The 19,681-nt window shown below is 42.5% G+C and overlaps 1 protein-coding gene across 5 annotated transcripts in view; it reads right to left on the bottom strand.

Annotated features, from left to right (window-relative positions):
• The window catches only part of LOC130210484 (roundabout homolog 2-like), a 57,013-nt gene that overhangs the window by 3,031 nt on the left and 34,301 nt on the right, over nt 1-19,681 (bottom strand). For 3 of the 5 annotated variants that reach the window (XM_056440837.1, XM_056440840.1, XM_056440841.1), the window contains 16 exons: nt 17,699-17,823; nt 15,787-15,958; nt 15,156-15,361; nt 12,985-13,066; nt 12,614-12,782; nt 11,129-11,295; nt 10,752-10,873; nt 10,339-10,555; nt 9,122-9,240; nt 6,632-6,809; nt 5,550-5,762; nt 4,534-4,576; nt 4,327-4,448; nt 3,087-3,374; nt 2,303-2,441; nt 213-430 (listed from right to left, as the gene is read on the bottom strand). In XM_056440837.1, the coding sequence (XP_056296812.1) occupies nt 213-430; nt 2,303-2,441; nt 3,087-3,374; nt 4,327-4,448; nt 4,534-4,576; nt 5,550-5,762; nt 6,632-6,809; nt 9,122-9,240; nt 10,339-10,555; nt 10,752-10,873; nt 11,129-11,295; nt 12,614-12,782; nt 12,985-13,066; nt 15,156-15,361; nt 15,787-15,958; nt 17,699-17,823 (2,580 nt within the window). The remainder of the gene's footprint in view (nt 1-212; nt 431-2,302; nt 2,442-3,086; nt 3,375-4,326; nt 4,449-4,533; nt 4,577-5,549; nt 5,763-6,631; nt 6,810-9,121; nt 9,241-10,338; nt 10,556-10,751; nt 10,874-11,128; nt 11,296-12,613; nt 12,783-12,984; nt 13,067-15,155; nt 15,362-15,786; nt 15,959-17,698; nt 17,824-19,681) is intronic. The other 2 variants (XM_056440839.1, XM_056440838.1) reach the window with 2 other exon arrangements.

The following is a 19,681-nucleotide window of genomic DNA, read 5'->3' as shown; positions in this document are numbered from 1 at the left end:
CGCTCAATGCGTGACACTTGAGAGCCCTGTCTATTGAACATGTAAACCAGCTCGCTCCTTCCTGTCTTGTAATAACTTGTAAATTACTTACCTTTTCTTTTTTTTAAATTGTAAATGTAGATCGTATGAGGTGAAACGCTGGCCTCCCTCTGTTTTTTGGAGCATGTGGCCAAATCTTATATATTTCACTTGTAAACTGAATGTGAACAAACCTTTACCAAGGCTTTCTCCCTTCAAATCTTCTGCCCAGTGGCTGGTGTGGTAGATCGCCCCGGCAACCTGGACCTTGGTGTCTCGCTGGGGGGTCGACATCAGCGTGGCGGCGTAGGGCAGCTTGGAGGGCAGGCTGGAGAGTTCCTCCCTGGAAGCGTCCATCAGGTAGGTTCTGGCCGGCAGGGGAGGACACCAGTTGTCATCTTCCCCCCCGGAGCTAGAGGACGGACAGTGTAACAGTATGAGGACCCGATATTGGCCCCAAATGTGTTGCCATGGGGATGTGTGTGTTACTGCCGTCTGGAGCATCTCTGCTCACCCGTTGGCAGTTGTTCACCGGATGACAAGATATTACACGTTTCACGTCATCTGGTGGCCCCCTGGCCGGAGAGCGGGGATCTCCGTGCGCCAGCAACACCGAGAAGATGAACATTTGTTCATTTGCACAAACGGCAAACTACACCGCTCATTTGCAACGGTACAAAGCCGGTTGAAAACCAGCAACGTTTTCCTTTCAGGGATCAACCCTTGAATCGGGTTTAGAAGGATTTTAATATCTATCCCAAACTGTATATCAATCTATTTGATATCTAATTCTGCACCAAATCGATGGCCCAATACTGGCATGGAGACATACTGACATGGCTACTTATAAGAAAACATGTGTATATGTAAAGGAGGAATTTTTAAGAAAAAAATATATATTTCCAAGGTTGTGACGACCCTCTTTGCCACTGGCTCGTGTTTCTGTCCCTGCATGTGGGCGTGGCCAAGGGTCGTTAGCAGAGTGGAAACACCTGAGGTAATCGGCAGCATTGGCAACACCTGGGCTTTGTGTGCCAGTGCTGCATTTAAAGGCCCTCCGGTCTGTCTGCAGGAAAGTATGGTTTGACCTGACACCAGTGTTGCCAGGTCTGCGGTTTTCCCGCGGAATTGGGCTACTTTTGAAGTGTTGCCGCGGGTTGAATTTTTTGTCCGCTGGTTCGGGTAGACCTATTTTGCATGCAAATTACATGAATATCTTTAAATAAAAATCCATATTTTAAATGAAATAATTTATTTATACCCAAATCCTACCAAACTGACTCCAGATCAGCACGTACACACATTTTATTTATGATAATATACTGTATCTAATTTCACAAGGCCATTTTAGGACCTAGGTGAAATAACTGTTTCGGGAAAACTGCTTTTAATGCTGGCATACTAAACATTTGGTGTTACTTTGTAGATATTACAATACATTTGGCAATGATAGCAATGCTGTTGGACTTTAAAAGCAGTGTATATGGTTTGGCACGGGCATATTTTGAGTTCTGATATTGGGCTGGTTTTGATTGGCCATTGGGCTGGTTTTTCACACAGACCTGGCAACCCTGCCTGACACTATAAAACATATCACACACACTTCCTACGCATGCACTCACCTCCACTGAAGTTATATTCATGCTACCTATGTTATGCTATCTAAGTTTAATAAAACCCTTTCTGTTAACTACCACTTGTGTGTCTCTCCCTTTTGTTGGCATGGCCGTGCGGCCTGGTTCGTGACAAAGTTCAATAAAAAAGGGACGTAACCGAGTTGGAGAGAACCACCCTTCATGATGCGTGTTGTCACTTCAGTGCCAGCAGGGCTAATTTAATGATGGACGTGTCATTGAAAATGGAAAGTACTAATCCAGACTGTCAGACGGTGGCTAATGTCATTAGAAAAACGACACGGCACAGTCAGAACGGCCGTCCGATCCCAGCCCGTTGTGTCCACAATCTATTCTGTCAGAACTAGTTAGAGGAGACACTCCCCCCCCCAAAACCCCACAGCTCAATCTACTCGCTGCCTGCAGACACAACTGTTGTTTATTTAAAAAACTCCCCAGACTCCAAACTTCACTCAAGATTTGTTTGTCAGCCTTGGCAGAGTTACAGGGCAGGTTTTATATCCATCTGCTTTAACTCACTCTGTCATGGAGGTGAAGTCAGAGGCCTTGATGCTATAAATATATACAAGTATTAAGACAGTATAAAAATCCAAAGAGTTCTTACAGGAGCACAAAGGGGCCTTGATGTACAACTTGGAATAAAGTCTCACCTGTGTTGCTCTTCCTCCTCGTCTGTCTTTGTGTGACCTTGGTCTTTAATGGCAGGAAGGGGCAGCGACAACACATCCACCCAGGTGAGAGGAGCTGACCTGGACGTGGACCCGGTTGACCTCTGCTTTACCAGTTTGTCTGGCAACGCAAAACACAAAGGGTTTGTTATCCTCTCCACCCACAGCCTGAGGTTCAGGTTGTTGTCCATTTTTAAGTGAAGAATATGCTCATGTAAAAACAGGCTTTGAAACCCATTGCTTTTTCTCGCTCTGCTTATGAATGCCTGAAGGACTTCTCTCCTCATTTACATTTTTTGTATATTCAAAAGCCCTTCAAGGTTCCTTGGAATTTCTGCATCGTGAACCGATTGAGCCATTGTATAGCTTTCCTTGAAGTCATGGTATGAGAGCAGTAGCTGTCTGTTATACTTTAAGTGAGATATAGCCGCTTATAACATAAAAAGGCTTGAGGACAACGTTGAGAAGAAACACGAGCTAATCCAAAAATGACTTGCATAGATGGGATAAGAGCAGCATTACATCTTCTGTATTATTATATTAAGTTTACTTAGCTGCATGTAACCATGGCGACGGTACTCAATATTCATGCGACATCACACAGCCTCTCCAAAATTAAACTATTTTAAGCATATAAACCCAAAAAATATGGTTTTCCTTTGGAAAATTGCCACTATATAAGAAATGCAATCGCACACTCAAACTCAAGTGAGACGTCATCGTTACGATTCACCGTATGAAATAAAAACAATATTATAACCCTCACCGTTGCTTTTCTTAGTATACTGGAGCTTGGCATATTCAGACCCAGACTGACCAGACTGGATGGTCCACTGGTCCAGGTCTAGCTCCAGACCCACAAGGCCAGCGTTGGACAGCACGGGGTTGCTGCTGTACGGGTCCGGTCCTTGGTTGTAGGACGTACTGGAGTAGGTGTCGTAGTACGCCAGCAGGTCATCCTCAGCGGCTGTGTTGATGGTGCTGTAGATGGGACTGTCGTTGGACGCCGTGCTGCGCTTCTCGGACTGGTTCGGGTAGTTCATGATGCCGACTGCTGAACAGCGAAAGTTCATTAAAAAAAACCAGTGAGATATTTATGGATGAATTCACATCTCTCCATCACACATGATTAACTCGGCTTCCTCCCTGTAGTCTTTGTGACTCCACGTCTCAGTGATACCTTCTAGCTGGTGAGCCGGCCTCCTGTCATGCCTACTACCAACTATTTATACACTCTGTCATACTCATTGAATGTGTTGTAACTCTGTAATGTTTCCTTCTGCACACATGACATATATTGCTTCTGTCCATCCTGGAGAGGGATCCTCCTCTGCTGCTCTCCTGAAGGTTTCTTCCCTGTGAAAGGCTTTTTGTATTTCCTGGGAGTTATTCCTGATCCGATGTGAGGTCCTGGGACAGGGATGTCGTATGTGTCCAGACTGTAAAGCCCTCTGAGGCACATTTGTAATTTGGGATATTGGGCTTAAAATAAACTGAATTGAATATTCTGTGTTCTGAGAGTTGTTTCAAACTGTCACGACGCTATTAGAGTGGACCCAAAAGCACGACTCAGACAGGAGTAACAAAGAATACTGTCTTTGGTTGGAAACAGGCTGGGTCAAAACCGGGAGATCAGTCGAAGAAGCAAACAAGTCCAAAAAGGGGCGGGGCAGAGAATCAGAGGTCAGGGCAGGCAGGGTCAGAACAGGCAGGTCAGGAATATACTCTAATAACGCTGGAGAACTTGGCACGAAAACACAAGACAATCTGGCAGAGGACAAGTGGAAGTGAGGGAGCTAAATAGTGAGGGACTAATGAGGGGATGGGCTGCAGGTGAGAAGGGCGTGAGGACCAGGTGAAGGGAATGAGGGACTAACGAGGTGATCAGAGGCAGGTGAGGGGAGTTTGATTGACGAGATGGTGTGACAGGATGAAAACAACTATTACAAAAAGGAAGGCGTGGAGCTAAACTGTTACACAAACATTCAAAGTCAGAGAGTTCTTACTGTTATAATATCTGTCTGGGTCCAGTTTGCCAGAGTCTTTGCTGCTATGAGTGAGGTGTGGATTTGGCCAAGAGTCAGCCAGCCAGGGGTAATTGCCCATGTTGGATCCTAACAAGCCAGGCCTGGAAAGAGAGGGGAGATTATATATAAACAGTGTTCATCAGATACACAAACATAATCTGAATCAAATCATTATCTTTGGTTTACCCCCCATTGATGATTCCAGATCCTTCACTGTGAGCAAAACCAGCTGAAAAAAGAGAAAGCTTTCAGTCATTCATCTTGTTTTACAGCAGAACATAGTTTTGGACTAAGACACAAAAGATTTACAGGGAGATAAATAAACACATTTCAAACTGAATTTGTCTCCATTCCAAAAGAAGAAAGTGTGTAAGAGTGAAGATTTAAATCAATATTTTTTGAAGGTATACTGATGACCACATCCACACATTATGCATGCAATACATACAAATGGTAATTATATTTGATGAATTGATGAAGCTGTTTCTTAAATAAGTATGTGGCATCTCACTGTATAAGATGATAATGTATGCCAAATGTAAAACAACACAATCTTTGTGATAATAGTAGACACTTTAAAACATTTATAATCAAATTTCATGTTTTTCTTTAAAAGCTTTGGCCCGTCAATTGAGTATTCATGCAAATGGACAAATATCTCTCAAAGTCAGACAACTACTAATGTGTCCATGTTAATTTACCAAAGGACATTTAAATATAAACTAATGTGCATATAGTGGTTACGGTTTACATAATTATGCTTCACTGTGTCTTCTGCATTTTACTTTATTCTTGCCATGAAAAATGCCCAGTGGGTATAAATACATTTTAATTAACTGAATTTGCACTGCGAGTGCGTCCAAACTCAAATTGAAAACAATCACCGTTGGAGATATCCTCCCAGCGGTCTATTAAGAACGTGTCACTTAAAAGATGACGGCTCGCTGTACGACGGAGTTCTTTTTGATTCCCCCTAAGGTATAGAGGGCTTGTCATTGTTGCCTTTTGCTACACTTCTTTCTTAAAGGAGAAATCCTCCTGACATCAATAATCTAAAAACTGCTGAAAAACTCCACACATGTCAAATTCCAGAAATGCAACTGACTGATATTTTGCAGTTAATAATTTGAACACCCAACACATGATGTCGTGATGCGAGAACCTAATTAAGAAGATACAAGTCAACGCTTTCCCCCACACACCTGCTGGTGTGTACGCGAAGGACGTGGTGTAGTGTCCCAGCTGCTTCCTCCTGCGGTGTCGGCAGTAAAGCCAACCGCTGAAGCCCATCAGCAACAACCACGCCGCCACACCGAGACCTGCGATGAAGGCCGGCTGCCAGACGACGCTCGTGATCTGCTCCGATATGCTGAGGTGACCGCCTTTCTTCACCGGCGGCTTGCCCAGAGGGAAAGCTGAAAGAGAAGTGGGTTGGAAGACATTGCATACACTTGCTGTTTATTGTGTTTTTGTAATGCCGCGCTGTAGGTGGGAGGTCGTTTGCCAGCGATCCGGTGGCGGTTTTATGGCAAAAATGTCACTTTCTTGTCGAGAGATGAGAGGATTGACATGTTCGTTAGTTTAATATGTAGCTGCTGTTCAGCTTAGTTTAGCTTAGCGTAAATACTGGAACAGGGGAAAACGGCTATAAGCCTTATTACTCTGTAACAAAGGACAGGTTTGTGTAAGCTGGAAACCCACAACACAAGTGATATTGCACACGACCCTCTAAACAATTACAACTTTTCTTTCAATTAGTTTGTTTGCATGGGTTAAACTTAATCATACCGGATACGATATGTTAATCGTTGAGATTTAGAGGTACCTCTGGACAAAGCCAGAATACCGGTTTCCAGGCTTTATGCTGATCTCAGCTAATTGCTGTTCATTTGGGGCTTCAAATTAACAGCAATTGTCGTATCCAAGTCTTGACAAGCGAGTGAATAAGCATGTTATATTATTCCGTAAAAAAAATTGCAGCAGAATTAAAAGGAGAAGAAAAAGATCTCGAAAAAAACGCTGGATACATCTCACCTCCTCTGGGCGACAAGCGGCTGACACAACTTTAAACACCGCTCGAATAAACATCTTTGCTTCACTGTGAATTCCTTCATTTTTACCCTCAGAACATCTGTGCTAATGATGCCCCTGTTGTAAAGCCATTCTCACAGCACACAGTCATCAACCTTCCACATACAGAGGTCATTTGTGTAGCGTGAGCCCGCTGAGAGCACAGCTTGTCATCCATCAATCTGTAATGGCTGTAATGGTTTGAGTGACTCACTGAGGAGCAGGCTGACAGGCGGGCTTTGAGCGCCCACACCCAGACCGGTGACAGCTGTTACCACCACGGCGTAGCGGACGCCGGGCAACAGGCCCGTCAGCAGGATGGACAGAACGGCTCCATCCACCGTTCGGTTGATCTGGTTTTCCGGCTCCATGCTGCTGCCCAGACACCAGATCTGATTCACACATGGAGGGTTAAATGTTTGAATCTTAAAAACACAACATCTAAAAGACAACCCCTGTGACGAAATGCGACCCGTTATTGGAATAAGACGCACTCTGATAATAACGTGCTCGTTATTTTTTGGCATTGAAGCGTTATCTGGTAGCACGCAGCAGAGAATGACAGCCAAGACACAGCAGAGATAAGAGACAGGAAGTCAACGCACTGACACTTACAAGGTATGCGAATCTAGGTTTTCAGTTTATGTGTTTGAATGTCTTAGTCTCCAATGAAAGATTCTTTGTGAGTTTGATATGTCAAAGAAAATGTAGATGTAAGACAGTTTACATTTTCTGTCTAAAAAAGTTACATTATATATTACAATACTCTATTGCTAGTGATTGCAATTCCTGTTTTTTTTTTCTTCACCAAAATGTTTCTTATATCAAAGTCAGCCTATGTCACGAGTTGTGTGAGATGTCTTCCAATGGATGTTTTGTAGTTCTGAAACGAGGCATCCTTTTACTTCAAGATAAGAATTAATAGACAAATGCTAATTTTTTGGGTGGAGCATTCCTTTAAAGTTATTTTTTCAAACAGTTTTACAAATTATTATTATAAATTATAATTGTTTATTTAGTGCTGAACTCGTTGCTTACCAGATAGTTAATAAACAACTAATTACAACTTGTTTTAAAGGTGTTTTGGCTAATGTGCATCAGTCAACTGACTGTCGTCATACGAGACCAAGTAGTGCAGAGTGTATCAAATTGAAATCATTTTAGCATTTTACTGCTTATAATTTCAACTTTTGTTGTTGTTTTGCTTTAAACATACGATACAAAATCAACAGCACAATGTATTTCATGTTTCAAAATAAGAGAACTCACGCAGAATGTTAGTCTGGTTTTGATGTTGCAGCTAAACGAGGTTCAGCTAATTTAACTACTTTGTACACTGTTGGCCAAACTAAACAACAATTGATCATGCATTTAGAAAAATAGCATACAGTTTGTTCTGTAGCTAAAATATTTATCAAGAACCTACCCACTAATAAATACAGTAAACTAAAATTTAAATATTTTCCTCAGTACAGCACTTCTCTGTAATGTTCTATTCGTATAATCTGCATATTGTAGAAGGAATCAACTTTTGAATCAATCAAGTCTTTGTGATGAGAATGTATCCCGTTACACTGTTCTGCAAATTGAACATTGGATCGTTAACATTCGAGCCCCAGAGAGGCTTGTACAAAACATCGTGTGCGGCTTCAGAAGATGTAATGCTGAAGGGGATTACGTGTGATCCTTGCCTTTCACACACAAAATGATCTGGTATTTCATGATCAAACACGGCGACACAGATGGGACGAATAAATCGAAACAATAAAACGTCAAGTTCATTTTTTTTCTTTGTTCGAATAGCAGGCAGATGATTAGTAATCAGTGTTGTGCTCCGACTAAGAGACAGATAATCAGAGCGCCATGTTTTCTCACGGAACAAACAGATGACAGGGACAGTCAGTCTTCAATCTGATGACCACATTTAGTCCCTCTCATCGCAGCAGTGCGTGTCCTGGCAGCAGATAAGAGGATGAGTAATTACTAATTGTTCATTAAAATCAGTGATTCTTTTTAGAGTAAAGTATCGAAACAGCAAATTTGGACGACACTGAGTAAGTAGTAAGTGCGTCAGACATTAAGACAGATACGGTGACAGCTGCTGCAGTCGAGTCCATTTTATTCAAATTAAGGCTGGACTGAGTAGTTGGAAGCTTAACGTTGACATTTAAAGGCTGCACAGCTTTTTTTGTTTTTGCATGTCTTTCTCATTCTGTTAGAGTTGGTGACTAAATAACTTTTTAGAGTAGGTTATTAATAACTTACAGAAATATTGCGTGTTACGGCCCCTGCCCCCCTTTCCGTTACTCTCTGAAACAAACACACACACACACACACACGAACACACACAGCCAGAGCCTCAGTCTGCCCCTACATGTATTTATGTTGACAAAAGTGAAAAGTCATATCGAAAGTTGATTATATTCAAAAGACTAACGAAACAATTTAGTTAATCACTTCATTCAAATTGAAGATTTTGTTCATGGATTTAGTTAAATATCTTCGGTGATGACTATAGAATATGACGACAGACGTTGGAAGCTTCATTCAACAACTTTAATAGAAGCTATGAATGTTAAAACATGACATTAATTACAACCGGCCTGATATCACACATTTGCCTCTTGCTTTACACTCCCGACAGCATACGGAACTCTTCGTCCTCAGGCTCTCAAAAAACTCTGTAAAAAAGTCGGAGTCTCACCTTGTATTCTCGAATGAGGCCGCTCTGAGTATTATGAGGCGGAGGCTCCCAGGACACGCTGATACTGGAGCTGTTGGTGAGCTGAACCACTGAAACAGCCTGTGGTGGTGCACTCAACACTGCAGAAGGAGATAAGGAAAATCACTTTAATATATTTTTTAATTGATATCCGTTTTATGGTAGAACTCGATTTTACAGGTGCATAATCTACTGATAATTTTCTAATTATGTCGAAGGGGTTCCTTGAAAGAACTACAGAATTTGTCTCGGAAAGAAAGGCTCGGTTTAAATCCAATTAATAATGAATCCATCATTAATTTATCGTTGGAGTAGTAGGATGGGAGCCAGAGCCTTTAGATATCAAGCTCCTCTTTAATGGATCCAGCTTCCACCTTCAGTCCGAGAGGCAGACACAGTCACCTCATGTAGAGGAGACTGAAGACTTTCCTCTTTGATGGTCTTATAGTTTACGGGCTGAATCAGGTTCACCTGGTCCAGCCCCTAGAGATGCTGCTATCGGCTTATAGGCTGCTGGGGGACGTTTAGGATACACTGAGCACCTCTCTCCTCTTCTCTATCTCCTTATGGATGGATTTACATCTCTCCATTGCACATCACTAACTCTGCTTCCTCCCCGGAGTCTTTGTAACGTCTCATAGGGTCCATCGGACCTGGCTGGGTCTGATACCATGGCCCTGCTGATGCCGCCCCCCCTCTTTACCTCCTTCCGTTTCATGTATTGTGTAAATCTGGATTGTGGTCCATGTCTACTACTAGTTGCTCATACACTCTGTCATACTCATTGAATGTGTTGTAACTCTGTAATGATTCCTTCTGTACACGTGACATCTATTGATTTTGTCCATCCTGGAGAGGGATCCTCCTCTGTTGCCCTTTTTTCCCTGTGAAAGTTTTTTTTCTTCTATTTTTTGGGAGTTTTTCCTGATCCGATGTGAGGTCAAAGGGCAGGGATGTCTCTGTGTACAGATTGTAAAGCCCTCTGAGGCAAATTCATAATTTGTGATATTGTGCTATACAAAATAAACTGAATTGAAAAATGTAGAAACTTTTTTCTCAATGTCCCATTTATGCATGCTCAGCTGACCTGTTATTATTGTAAGGGCAGTTATATCAACTGTTACTCTAATAGTTCCTCAGCTTTACTTGATAATTACAGTCCTATGCCATTGACAAGGTTATTGATAAGCGTTCCTTACCTTCCTCTGGCATGCGCAGAAGAACCATCAGGCCGTCATGTCCCTGCAACTCATTGAAGTAAGGTCGTATCTTGACCTCGTACTGTGTACTGCTGTACAGATCTACTAAAATGATGCTGTGATCAGATGTGGCCTTCACATCCTGGAATAACCAGGAGCTGCCGATAGTCCGGTAAAATATTCGATAACCCTGAACGTAGCGAGATTGAAGGGCGACCTGAGAACACAGTTTCACATTTACATCAGGAATGAAAAGCAGAACGAGTTGCGTTTGTACTTCAAGTTAATCTGTTGGTGTCACGTGACGTTTGAGGGAGGTTTTGAAGTTGATGTGTGCAGATTAGCACGTCCTCCTCACTCTGAAAGCAGACTTTGAAAAGTAGAGTTTTTCATCAGCCAAGTATTCAACTCACAGTCCAAGAAATCCTGGCGCTGGTAGGAGAGAGAACCACAGGCTTCTGCAGGTAGACAGACACCTCTCCTAACTCTCTCTGCACCTGTCTGTGGTCCACGGCCGGGTCGGTCGGACTGCCGTCTGAAACCACAACGAAATGCAGTCAGTCCAGGTCAAAAAAAAAACCCAACGGCTGAATAGCAACTATTAAGTCCCAAAAAAAGCTACGCTTTTTGATGAAATTCAACTTCTAAACCATGTTGCTCATTATTCTGGTGCCTCAGTATCGCTGATTTATTTGATATTAGAAATCTAAACTGAAATCAGGAGTGTACAATAGGTCTCTTATTACACAGAGTAATCAGGAAAAGATGAGTTTTTGCTTATATAACGTACCCTGCGTCCTGACGGGCTCAGAGATCGGGCTGGGGTCACTGAGGCCATAAGAGTTGACCGCTCTGACGATGAAGAGATAAACGGTGTTGGGGAAGAGTTCCACAACCGTGTGCCTCTCCTGCTTCACCTGGTCCGCCACCGTTTGCCAGGTGCTGCCCACTGATTGGCTGAAGGACAGGAAATAAAAACATTTCTTAAAATCTTTCTTGTGATAATGGTTTAACTGTAGCACTATTATCCGATTAAAAGACTGAATTTGATCATTATTTAGAAGAAAGTCATTGACATATCCAGTAGATTACATATGTAGCTGTCATGCTACAACTAGTTACTTTTATCAAGATGTAAAACATAAATATGTTGATGATTATAAGAAAACAAAGTGTGGTATCTTAATGTATTGACATCAATTAGTTTAGATAAAGAATGCAACTCTTTTCTTTTAAATATTAGTTAAAAATTATATATATATACATTTACAAATTCAAGGTGGCAATTTTCTTGTTAGTTCAAAGGAATTAAACATAGAAGTTAGCCAACTCTCAGATGTGAGAAGGTAGAAATAATCCCATTTTTGTCTTGGATAACGACTTGAGATGGGTGACTATCAAACAGCATGAGCACAATTTTCACATTTCTTTCAACTCCGCGGAGGGCAAAATGGCGAGGTAATTACAACAAGAAGAACACAGCATGTCCCCATCGTTAGTGGTTATTTCTCTGCCACCTTTCCCACCGAATGTTCTCCAGAGAAACTATTGTTCACATTTAAATAGACATCCATTCTATTATTTAAAAATAAAATAATAATTAGCTCTGCGAGCAAGTCTGCCACACTAAGTGATTGAGTGTGAGTGTGTGTGTGTGTGTCCTCTCGCTTGCTTCTGCAATGAGTGAACTGCCCATCTGGGCTGGCATCCCCTCCTTCCTTTGCCCCAGGACGGGACAGAGCCGTCGGGCCGACCACTGCAGTAATTGTCTCTTCTTTCACTCACTGTCCGTCTCGCTAAAGCCTCTCGTCGGTTGTTGGAGCTGCTCTGGTTCTCCTCGGGATTGCCACGCGGCTAAACACTGATGCAGTGAGTGTCACCTAACAGAACCGTCTCTCCCTCCGGCAGAGACGAGTCATGTTCAAACTCTAATGACTCTTAATGAAGACAACCTCATTCGGGTGAAACAGTGCTATTAAAACAAGAAATGGCGTTGAGATAGTTACAGATCCTGGTACTTAATTCCCCGTAAACATTTTTACATTATGAATTAAACAAACAAGATATAACACGTTAATTATTGAGGTTTAGAGATGCCGCTTGGTGGAATTGTTTTGTATGAAGAAGGCTCCCCGTTTCCAGTCTGCACGCTACGCTAAACTGACGCACTGCAGTCGCTTTATAGTGAAGCTGGATTTACAAAGACAAAAATCTCTAAAAAATATAATCATGTACATTGTCTTAAAAAAGCGTGACAGTGTTCATCCTGCATCACCTGAAGGCCTCGATGATGTAGGAGGTGACAGCGGCCCCCCCCTCGTGAGGGTTGGACTGCCACGTGAGGGTGACGGTGTTTTTGGTCACCTCCGTCACTAACGGCTTCTGCGGAGGCCCCGGAAGCTGGATGAACTCAGAAGCTCTGGATCCAGAGGAAACTCCATCTTCTGTCACACAAACAGGGACACGGCACCGTTAGACCACAACAAGAGATCGATTCTGATTAATATCGCTGCTTAAACTCAAGTGGGTTTGTCCCGGTCGTGGCTCTTATGCTCTTATGCACAGCATGTGTCGTTTCTTGAGCGCGGAGGCGTCGCTTGAGAGTTACCGAGTGTGAAGTGTAACAGAAACAGAGTTTCTCTGTACCTCTGACAGTCAACATCCCGCTCCAGCTCGACTCCCCCGTGGCGCTGGATACCTCGCACGTGTACATCCCCGAGTCTGCGTCCTGTTGAACAGTAAACATTTCAGATCGAAGTCGGGAAGAAAAGAAAAGAGAACAAATACTGCAAGCAGTATTTAAATGTTGTAAAATGATGGTTTGAATCTATTTTGATGGCTGAAAGAATGCTCGGTTCAAAAATCGCTAAATAAATATATTCTCAATCTGCCTTGCAGAAAAGTATACATGTACTCAAGTATTGTGCTTTCTGCATAGAATTTGAAGTACTTCCATATCATGCAAAGCGTTATGCTAATCCCCGAGAAGGAAATACGACATATTTTACAATACTATCTAACAGATATAGTTACTTTACAGATTTATTTTTAAGTAGTATAATGTAGCGACAGCATTAACATGATGCTTACAGGTTAATGATTTAAAAAACACAATACTTGTATTTATACAAAATCATGCAAGTTAAGTAGGGAAAGCTTTATGTTACCAGTGTACATTACACATAGTGTCTTTATAACATCCACATTAAATACGTTTTCAACAAAGAATTATGTTATTATGGAGAAACAATTTTTGGGAAGTTATTTGGAAATAAGGGACCTGTCAAAATGAATGTTTTAGGGGGCAGCGGAAACAATGTCATCACCTCATGACGTTAATTTGGAAAATGTGTTCGCTTACAAAGTTACCTAATTACAAATCCATAAAGATTAACATTCATTTGGAGTCCTGTTTCTGCCACCTGATGAATGCAAGTCTATAATAATCACTCTTGTTTTAGCTCTGATTTTGGTCTCCACGGAGGGAAATATCTGTCTCTTTGGCTGATAAATGCTCCACTATGTTCACCAGATAGATCCTTAATTTGTCTGTCTGCTGTTTGGTGCAAGCGGCTGCCTGACGTTGGTGAGAGCAGAAGAGTGAAGACACCCAAAGCATAAAAAGGTGATGACATCCCGACAATGAGACACCAACAAACTCAGAGCTGCTTCTGCTACCGAAAGGATCTGAAATCCTCTTGAACCACTGCTGTCTGGTAGCTTGCCATCATTATTCTTATAAAATGTAAACCATGCATTTTAAACTTGTACCAGGATTCTTCATCTGAGTCTCAGCAGCTCATCAAGCTCCATCGCGACAAACCCTGAGGTGCTCCTGTTTACATGAAGAGCTGTATATGCTGTCATGCTTCGTGACTCCCGGTGTTCGCCCCAGCCCCGTCCTGGCTGAGAGCCAGTCTGCTGGAACCATCATCAGACCAGATGAGATCATCCGCCGCAGTGTTGACCTCTGGCTGACCGACAGCACCGCATGTGGCCATGTGAACTTCTTTAGATGACTTCACCGGTTGCTAAAATATTGATGGCGGCTCGGGGCATCAGCAGGGTAAATACGTTTCGTCCCTCACTCGTCATCTCCATTCCCTCTCTCCTTCTTTCCCCCTTGTCATCCCCTTGATGCCACACTTATGCATCCCTTCTGTTCCATTGAGCAAATTGGCATGGCAGATTTCCCCAGCCTCCATGGTGCACTGGACCTAACCTTAATGTTTCAAGTTTGCTGAGCACCATAGATGAGAAAGAGGACGAGAGAGGCAGTGAATACGCATAGGCGGGGCAGGAGATGCAATTAAAAGCCGGTCAGACAATTATTCATCTATCGCCAGTCAATTAACGAAAACGATGCTGCTTCCATCCTGCGTGCACTCGCTGACCTCCAGGTGGGGTTATAGCACAAAGGAGCTGCTGACCGCTCTTTTATCAATGCAGAATGCATTAGCGTTTACAAAAACAAGCAGCTTCATTAACATTACAATTACACACCGCATGAGCACATAATTGCGCCGGAGAGATACGCTTTTCCTTAGAGAGATTGGTCTTTGAAACTCAGCTCCACTTTATTTTACAAACGAAAACAGAATAAGTGATGAAAAGGGGAAAAATCTGTTACCACATGGGCTGCAGAGAAAGTGAAAGAAGGCCAGAGATCAGACGGGAAGATTCGCAGTATTCTGTGAGGTTTTTTGTTGTAGTTTCCATCAAACATGCAGTCAGCTTTTCCTTCAGTTTAACAGCTACACTTATCCCTTTTAAGCCCTTTCCAATAAATGACCCCCACGTCACACACACACACACACCTTTATGTCTGTGATTTGCAACGTGCCATTTTCCATCAAGACCAGTCGAGGTTTGTTTCCCAGAAGACTCTCTCCATCCTTCTCCCATGAAATCTTGACTGAGTGCCCTCCATTTACGCAACAGTGCAGCCGCACCATTGCACCCCGAGACACCGTCTGATTGGCCGGACCTTGGAGAATAATAGGTGGGACACGACCTGAAGGACCTAACGGGTTGAAGGGAGAGGAGGCAGAACATTATGTCTCTCTTCTGGTTCGCCATGCGCTGGAGAAAACATACTTGGAAGGCATAGTGAAGGCACAGAGAAAATAAGATTATAAAGTTGCCAGCAATTAGTGGGCAAAGGGGGAAAATACATTCGATGCTTCGTGGGCAGAAAATAATAGTCTGCATGCAAATATAAATGCTTAAATCTGGTGCTTACAAGCAGCCTGAGGATGAAAGTTACACCTGAACTCCATTGCTCATCCAGCATGAGGTCTATAACCGTGTCCTTTCTTGGTCTTTATGAACTTTATTGTTATGCACCTACTTAGAAATTCATATATTTTCTCCTCATTAGCTGATAGTACAGAATAAAGAATATACCTCCCCCTGGTTTAAACCCAACTTTGTGAACTGAGGTCTCACCTCCCTCCACCTCCAGCAGAGCCTTGGTCAACACACTTCCTGCCACACTGATGGCCTGGCAGATGTAGAAACCAGAGTCCTCGGGGTGGACATCAGTGATGGTCAGTTCTCCACTCATGGAGACAGAGTAACGACCAGACTGTAGTGGTGGCTGGCCGGGGAACAGCAACATCTAAACACACAGCAGAACAGGAAATGCATATTTAAAACCGATATTTTCAAATTGATTTTCAGGTCACTGCAACAGATATTCTTTCAAAACACTTTGTATCTAGCGTTTGGAAATGACGACGTCATCTCCTCAATCCGCGCATGCTCAAACCTAAAACAACTAGAACGGGCACTCGGTAGAGCGCATACCTTCGCATATCACAAGATTGGGCATTGAGTTATGAACATTTTGGCATTAGTTGAATACCAATTGGATAAAAATTGACCGCGCTATGGTAAAAAGAAGATGTTGACCTTTTCATGACCTTGACCTTTGACCCGATCGATCCCAAAATCTAAGCAAATGGTCTCCGGATAATAACCAATCATCCCACCAAATTTCATGCAATTCAAGAAGATGTTGACCTTTTCATGACCTTGACCTTTGACCAGATCGTTCCCAAAATCTAATCAAATGGTCCCCGGATAATAACCAATCATCCCACCAAATTTCATGCGATTCGGTTTAATACTTTTTTACTTAAGCGAATAACACGCAAACAAATAAATAAATAAATGGCGATCAAAACATAACCTTCCGCATTTTAAATGCGAAGGTAAAGATGGCTGATGACTGTTTTGCATTCATTTTATACTTCTCTTCTGAACGTAATATCTCTGCACCACTTCATGGACAAATGGGCGGCGGCCGCTGTGCCCAATTAGCAGCGGTTGAGATATTTCCCCACAACTGTCAACCTAATGGTGGCAAAAGAGGAAAACTGTCGTAGTAGATCAATATTTCAGCCTGAAACAAGAAGGTGGACCGATACGAGCGTGGCTCAAACGAAGTGGAAGAGGTGGTTGTGTGTTTTTTGGGGACGATAATGGCCACCAACAGACATTCGATATCTGTCCCATTCTGCTTTTTTCTGTAAGAGAAGAATGTGAACAACGGAGAATGAATCCATTAACCCGTTCAGTCATACATGTCATTCTTTTAATTAAGAGGCTTAGACTTTGGTGGTGGGCCCGATGTTATAAGGCGACAAATAATCCCCCCAAATAGCTCCAAATACAGCCACGACACGCCTTAACCATCCTGCAGATTATAGTCTCAAAATAAATGGCTGAACTTCCTGCCGGCTCTCCGACAAGCTCCTGAAAACATGTGATGCTGCTCCTCCAAGTCTCTGATCCCAGCTGCTGTTGAGCAACAGGGTATTTGGTAAAATGTGGAAAGAGGACAGTGTTTGTCCTGAAGTAGCGGTTTACGTCCTGCCACCTCTCCTTCCTTCATTTCTACTCCCGCTTCACCCTCGTCACGACACGGTTACACAGCGGTCACAAGCGGGAGAAACATTTCTCCCCAACACACCACGGCGACGCTTTCCAACACTCCACTCTCATCTCCGAGCCAAATGCAAATGTGCTACACTCTCTTGTTTGCCTCTTGCCAATTTGTCTTCGGGAAAAAGTATCTTCACAAGTGTGACTCACGAAAAAGAAGCGTCAGAGAAAGTAAGACAAAACACGTTCATGTTGTGGTGTGCCTTCGAAAACAAAGACAAAGTGAAACTGTGCTGGTGGATATTTAAAGAATGAATACAGGATGGGTCAAAAAAAATCTTCCGAAACCACACTTAATTAACAACCTGCGGCTTGTTGGAGAACACATGTATTCATACACAGGACTTGACTGTGCAGGATGGTGCTGCAATATTAAGCAGGCGAGGATCTCTTCCCTGCAGCAGCCCCCTACCTGGCTGCCCTCCTTCTGCCAGAAGATGGCAGGTGGAGGGTTTCCTGTGGTGCCGCATTGGAAGGTGACGCTCCTCCCTTGGCTGGCAATCTGGTCTCGGGGCTTCGTGGCAATCTGAGGTGGCACTGGAGGAGGGAAAGAGGTGTAGCACACATTACACTTCTAAGGGGTCTCGAGAAAGGTTAATGAGGTAGACATTGAGGAAAACATTGAATACATGCTTGGACCTTTTGCTCAACCTCGGTTTGCTTTTGTGAATTACTGATCATTTTAACTCTTTGGGCCTTGGATAAATTCACCTTTCAGAAACTATCTGAATCGTTTAGAGGGGGAATCACTCTTTGGTGGAAGTGTTGACAACTCATAAACATCTGAAATGTCAGAAGTAAATATTGCGTTCTTCGTATTGACAGGTTGGAAACTGAACTGAGAAAATGTACTTGGTTACTTCCCAGTTCTACTTGGAAGCCTGATCCGTATCGATGAAGCACTCGCCAGCTCCGAACATGCAAAGATTTAAGAGTTGCCTCTTTAACCTGCCGAGCTTTTTGATCCATTACTCTCCAGCACCCTGTCATCTCTAATGAGACACATCACCTCGGTGTCCTCTGAGAAATAACAAATCATCAAGGCGGTAGGCGCCTGTGTTCACATGACATTTACTTTATTATTTGGCGGCAAGTCTGGGCAGAGCTCCGTCCAAATTCCCAGCCTGGGTCAGATTATTGTGTTCGCCACCTCATCTCACCCTCTGTAGAGTTACACGGACCACCACCTTCTACCTCCCGTCTGAATAAGAGCTCATGCTGCCCATCGCATAAGAAGCTTCTCCAGCCAGGAAGCTTCCTCTACAAATCTCTGTGGAGCGCATATATCCACACCCACAGGATCGGAGTTAGCTGTGTTGTGACGTGTGAATTTTCTTTTCTTGAGATTCTGTAATGCTTAAATAACTCCAAATGTGTTAATAATGGTCAAATAACTTATAGCATTAGATAGGTATCATCTATTTAGGTATTTTATGATTGTTGAATGGAATTGTAATGATGATATTATAAATTGGATCATGCGATACATTTTGTGTTATCGGTTTTATGCAGGTAGTTTAGTTGCAAGTTAGAAATCAGCTGGTGTGAAATAGCTTCACATGAATAAGCTACATATATACTGTTTGGGAAAGAAGGTATTTTTCATTTGGGGAGATATTAACAAAGAATGGTGCCTAAAGTGGGAATTATTATATGTCTTTGATTCACTGCTTCTCTGCTGGTTTGGGATTTTATGACGATGATTATCAGATCGTTAAACACCTGCATTTGAATGTCTGAGTTCACTTATCTCACTGGACAATATCTAAATAATTCTCATAAATATAAAAAGAAAAATACATAATTTTGTAATTTGAAAGTTGACGAGTAATAGAAGAACAATTTATTCTGCAGCTCTAGAGGAACACAACCCTATCTCGTATGAATCCCCAAATGTCATGGAAGATCAATTCTAAAATACTGAAGTTCGTTCCAATGTAATTCTAATAATGTATTATTATTCAGTCTGAAAAAGGACATGTATTCCACCAGAAAATATTCTAATAATACAACAATAGCTTAATTCTTAAAGGGTCAGCAATGTCTTTACTTCTAAAAAAAGGAGACCAAGTCAATGTCAAAGAGCTTGAAGCTGCATTGTGACTCACTACAGCTGCAAACAAACAAAGTCGGGAGGGAGGGTTTTACATGGTGTCACACTATCCTGACACTCATCTCCACAAAGCAGATGCGTGTGTCTGATAAGAGTCTTTAATCTGCTGTCCATCACGTCACTGTCTTTGAGGCTGACTTAATGCCCGAGTGCAGCAACAGGCATGTCAACAACTCAGTGCCTAATGGAGGAACCTATTTACACTCCTATGCATTTGTTGGTGTTTTACAACCATTAAAAAAATACCATATAAACCAGAGCATTATATTAGAAATAACTAAG

This window comes from Pseudoliparis swirei, chromosome 20, assembly GCF_029220125.1.
Source record: "Pseudoliparis swirei isolate HS2019 ecotype Mariana Trench chromosome 20, NWPU_hadal_v1, whole genome shotgun sequence".
NCBI classification, from domain to species: domain Eukaryota; kingdom Metazoa; phylum Chordata; class Actinopteri; order Perciformes; family Liparidae; genus Pseudoliparis; species Pseudoliparis swirei.
The sequence above is the reverse complement of the archived record's forward strand: the minus strand, read 5'-3'. Positions and strand labels throughout refer to the sequence as shown.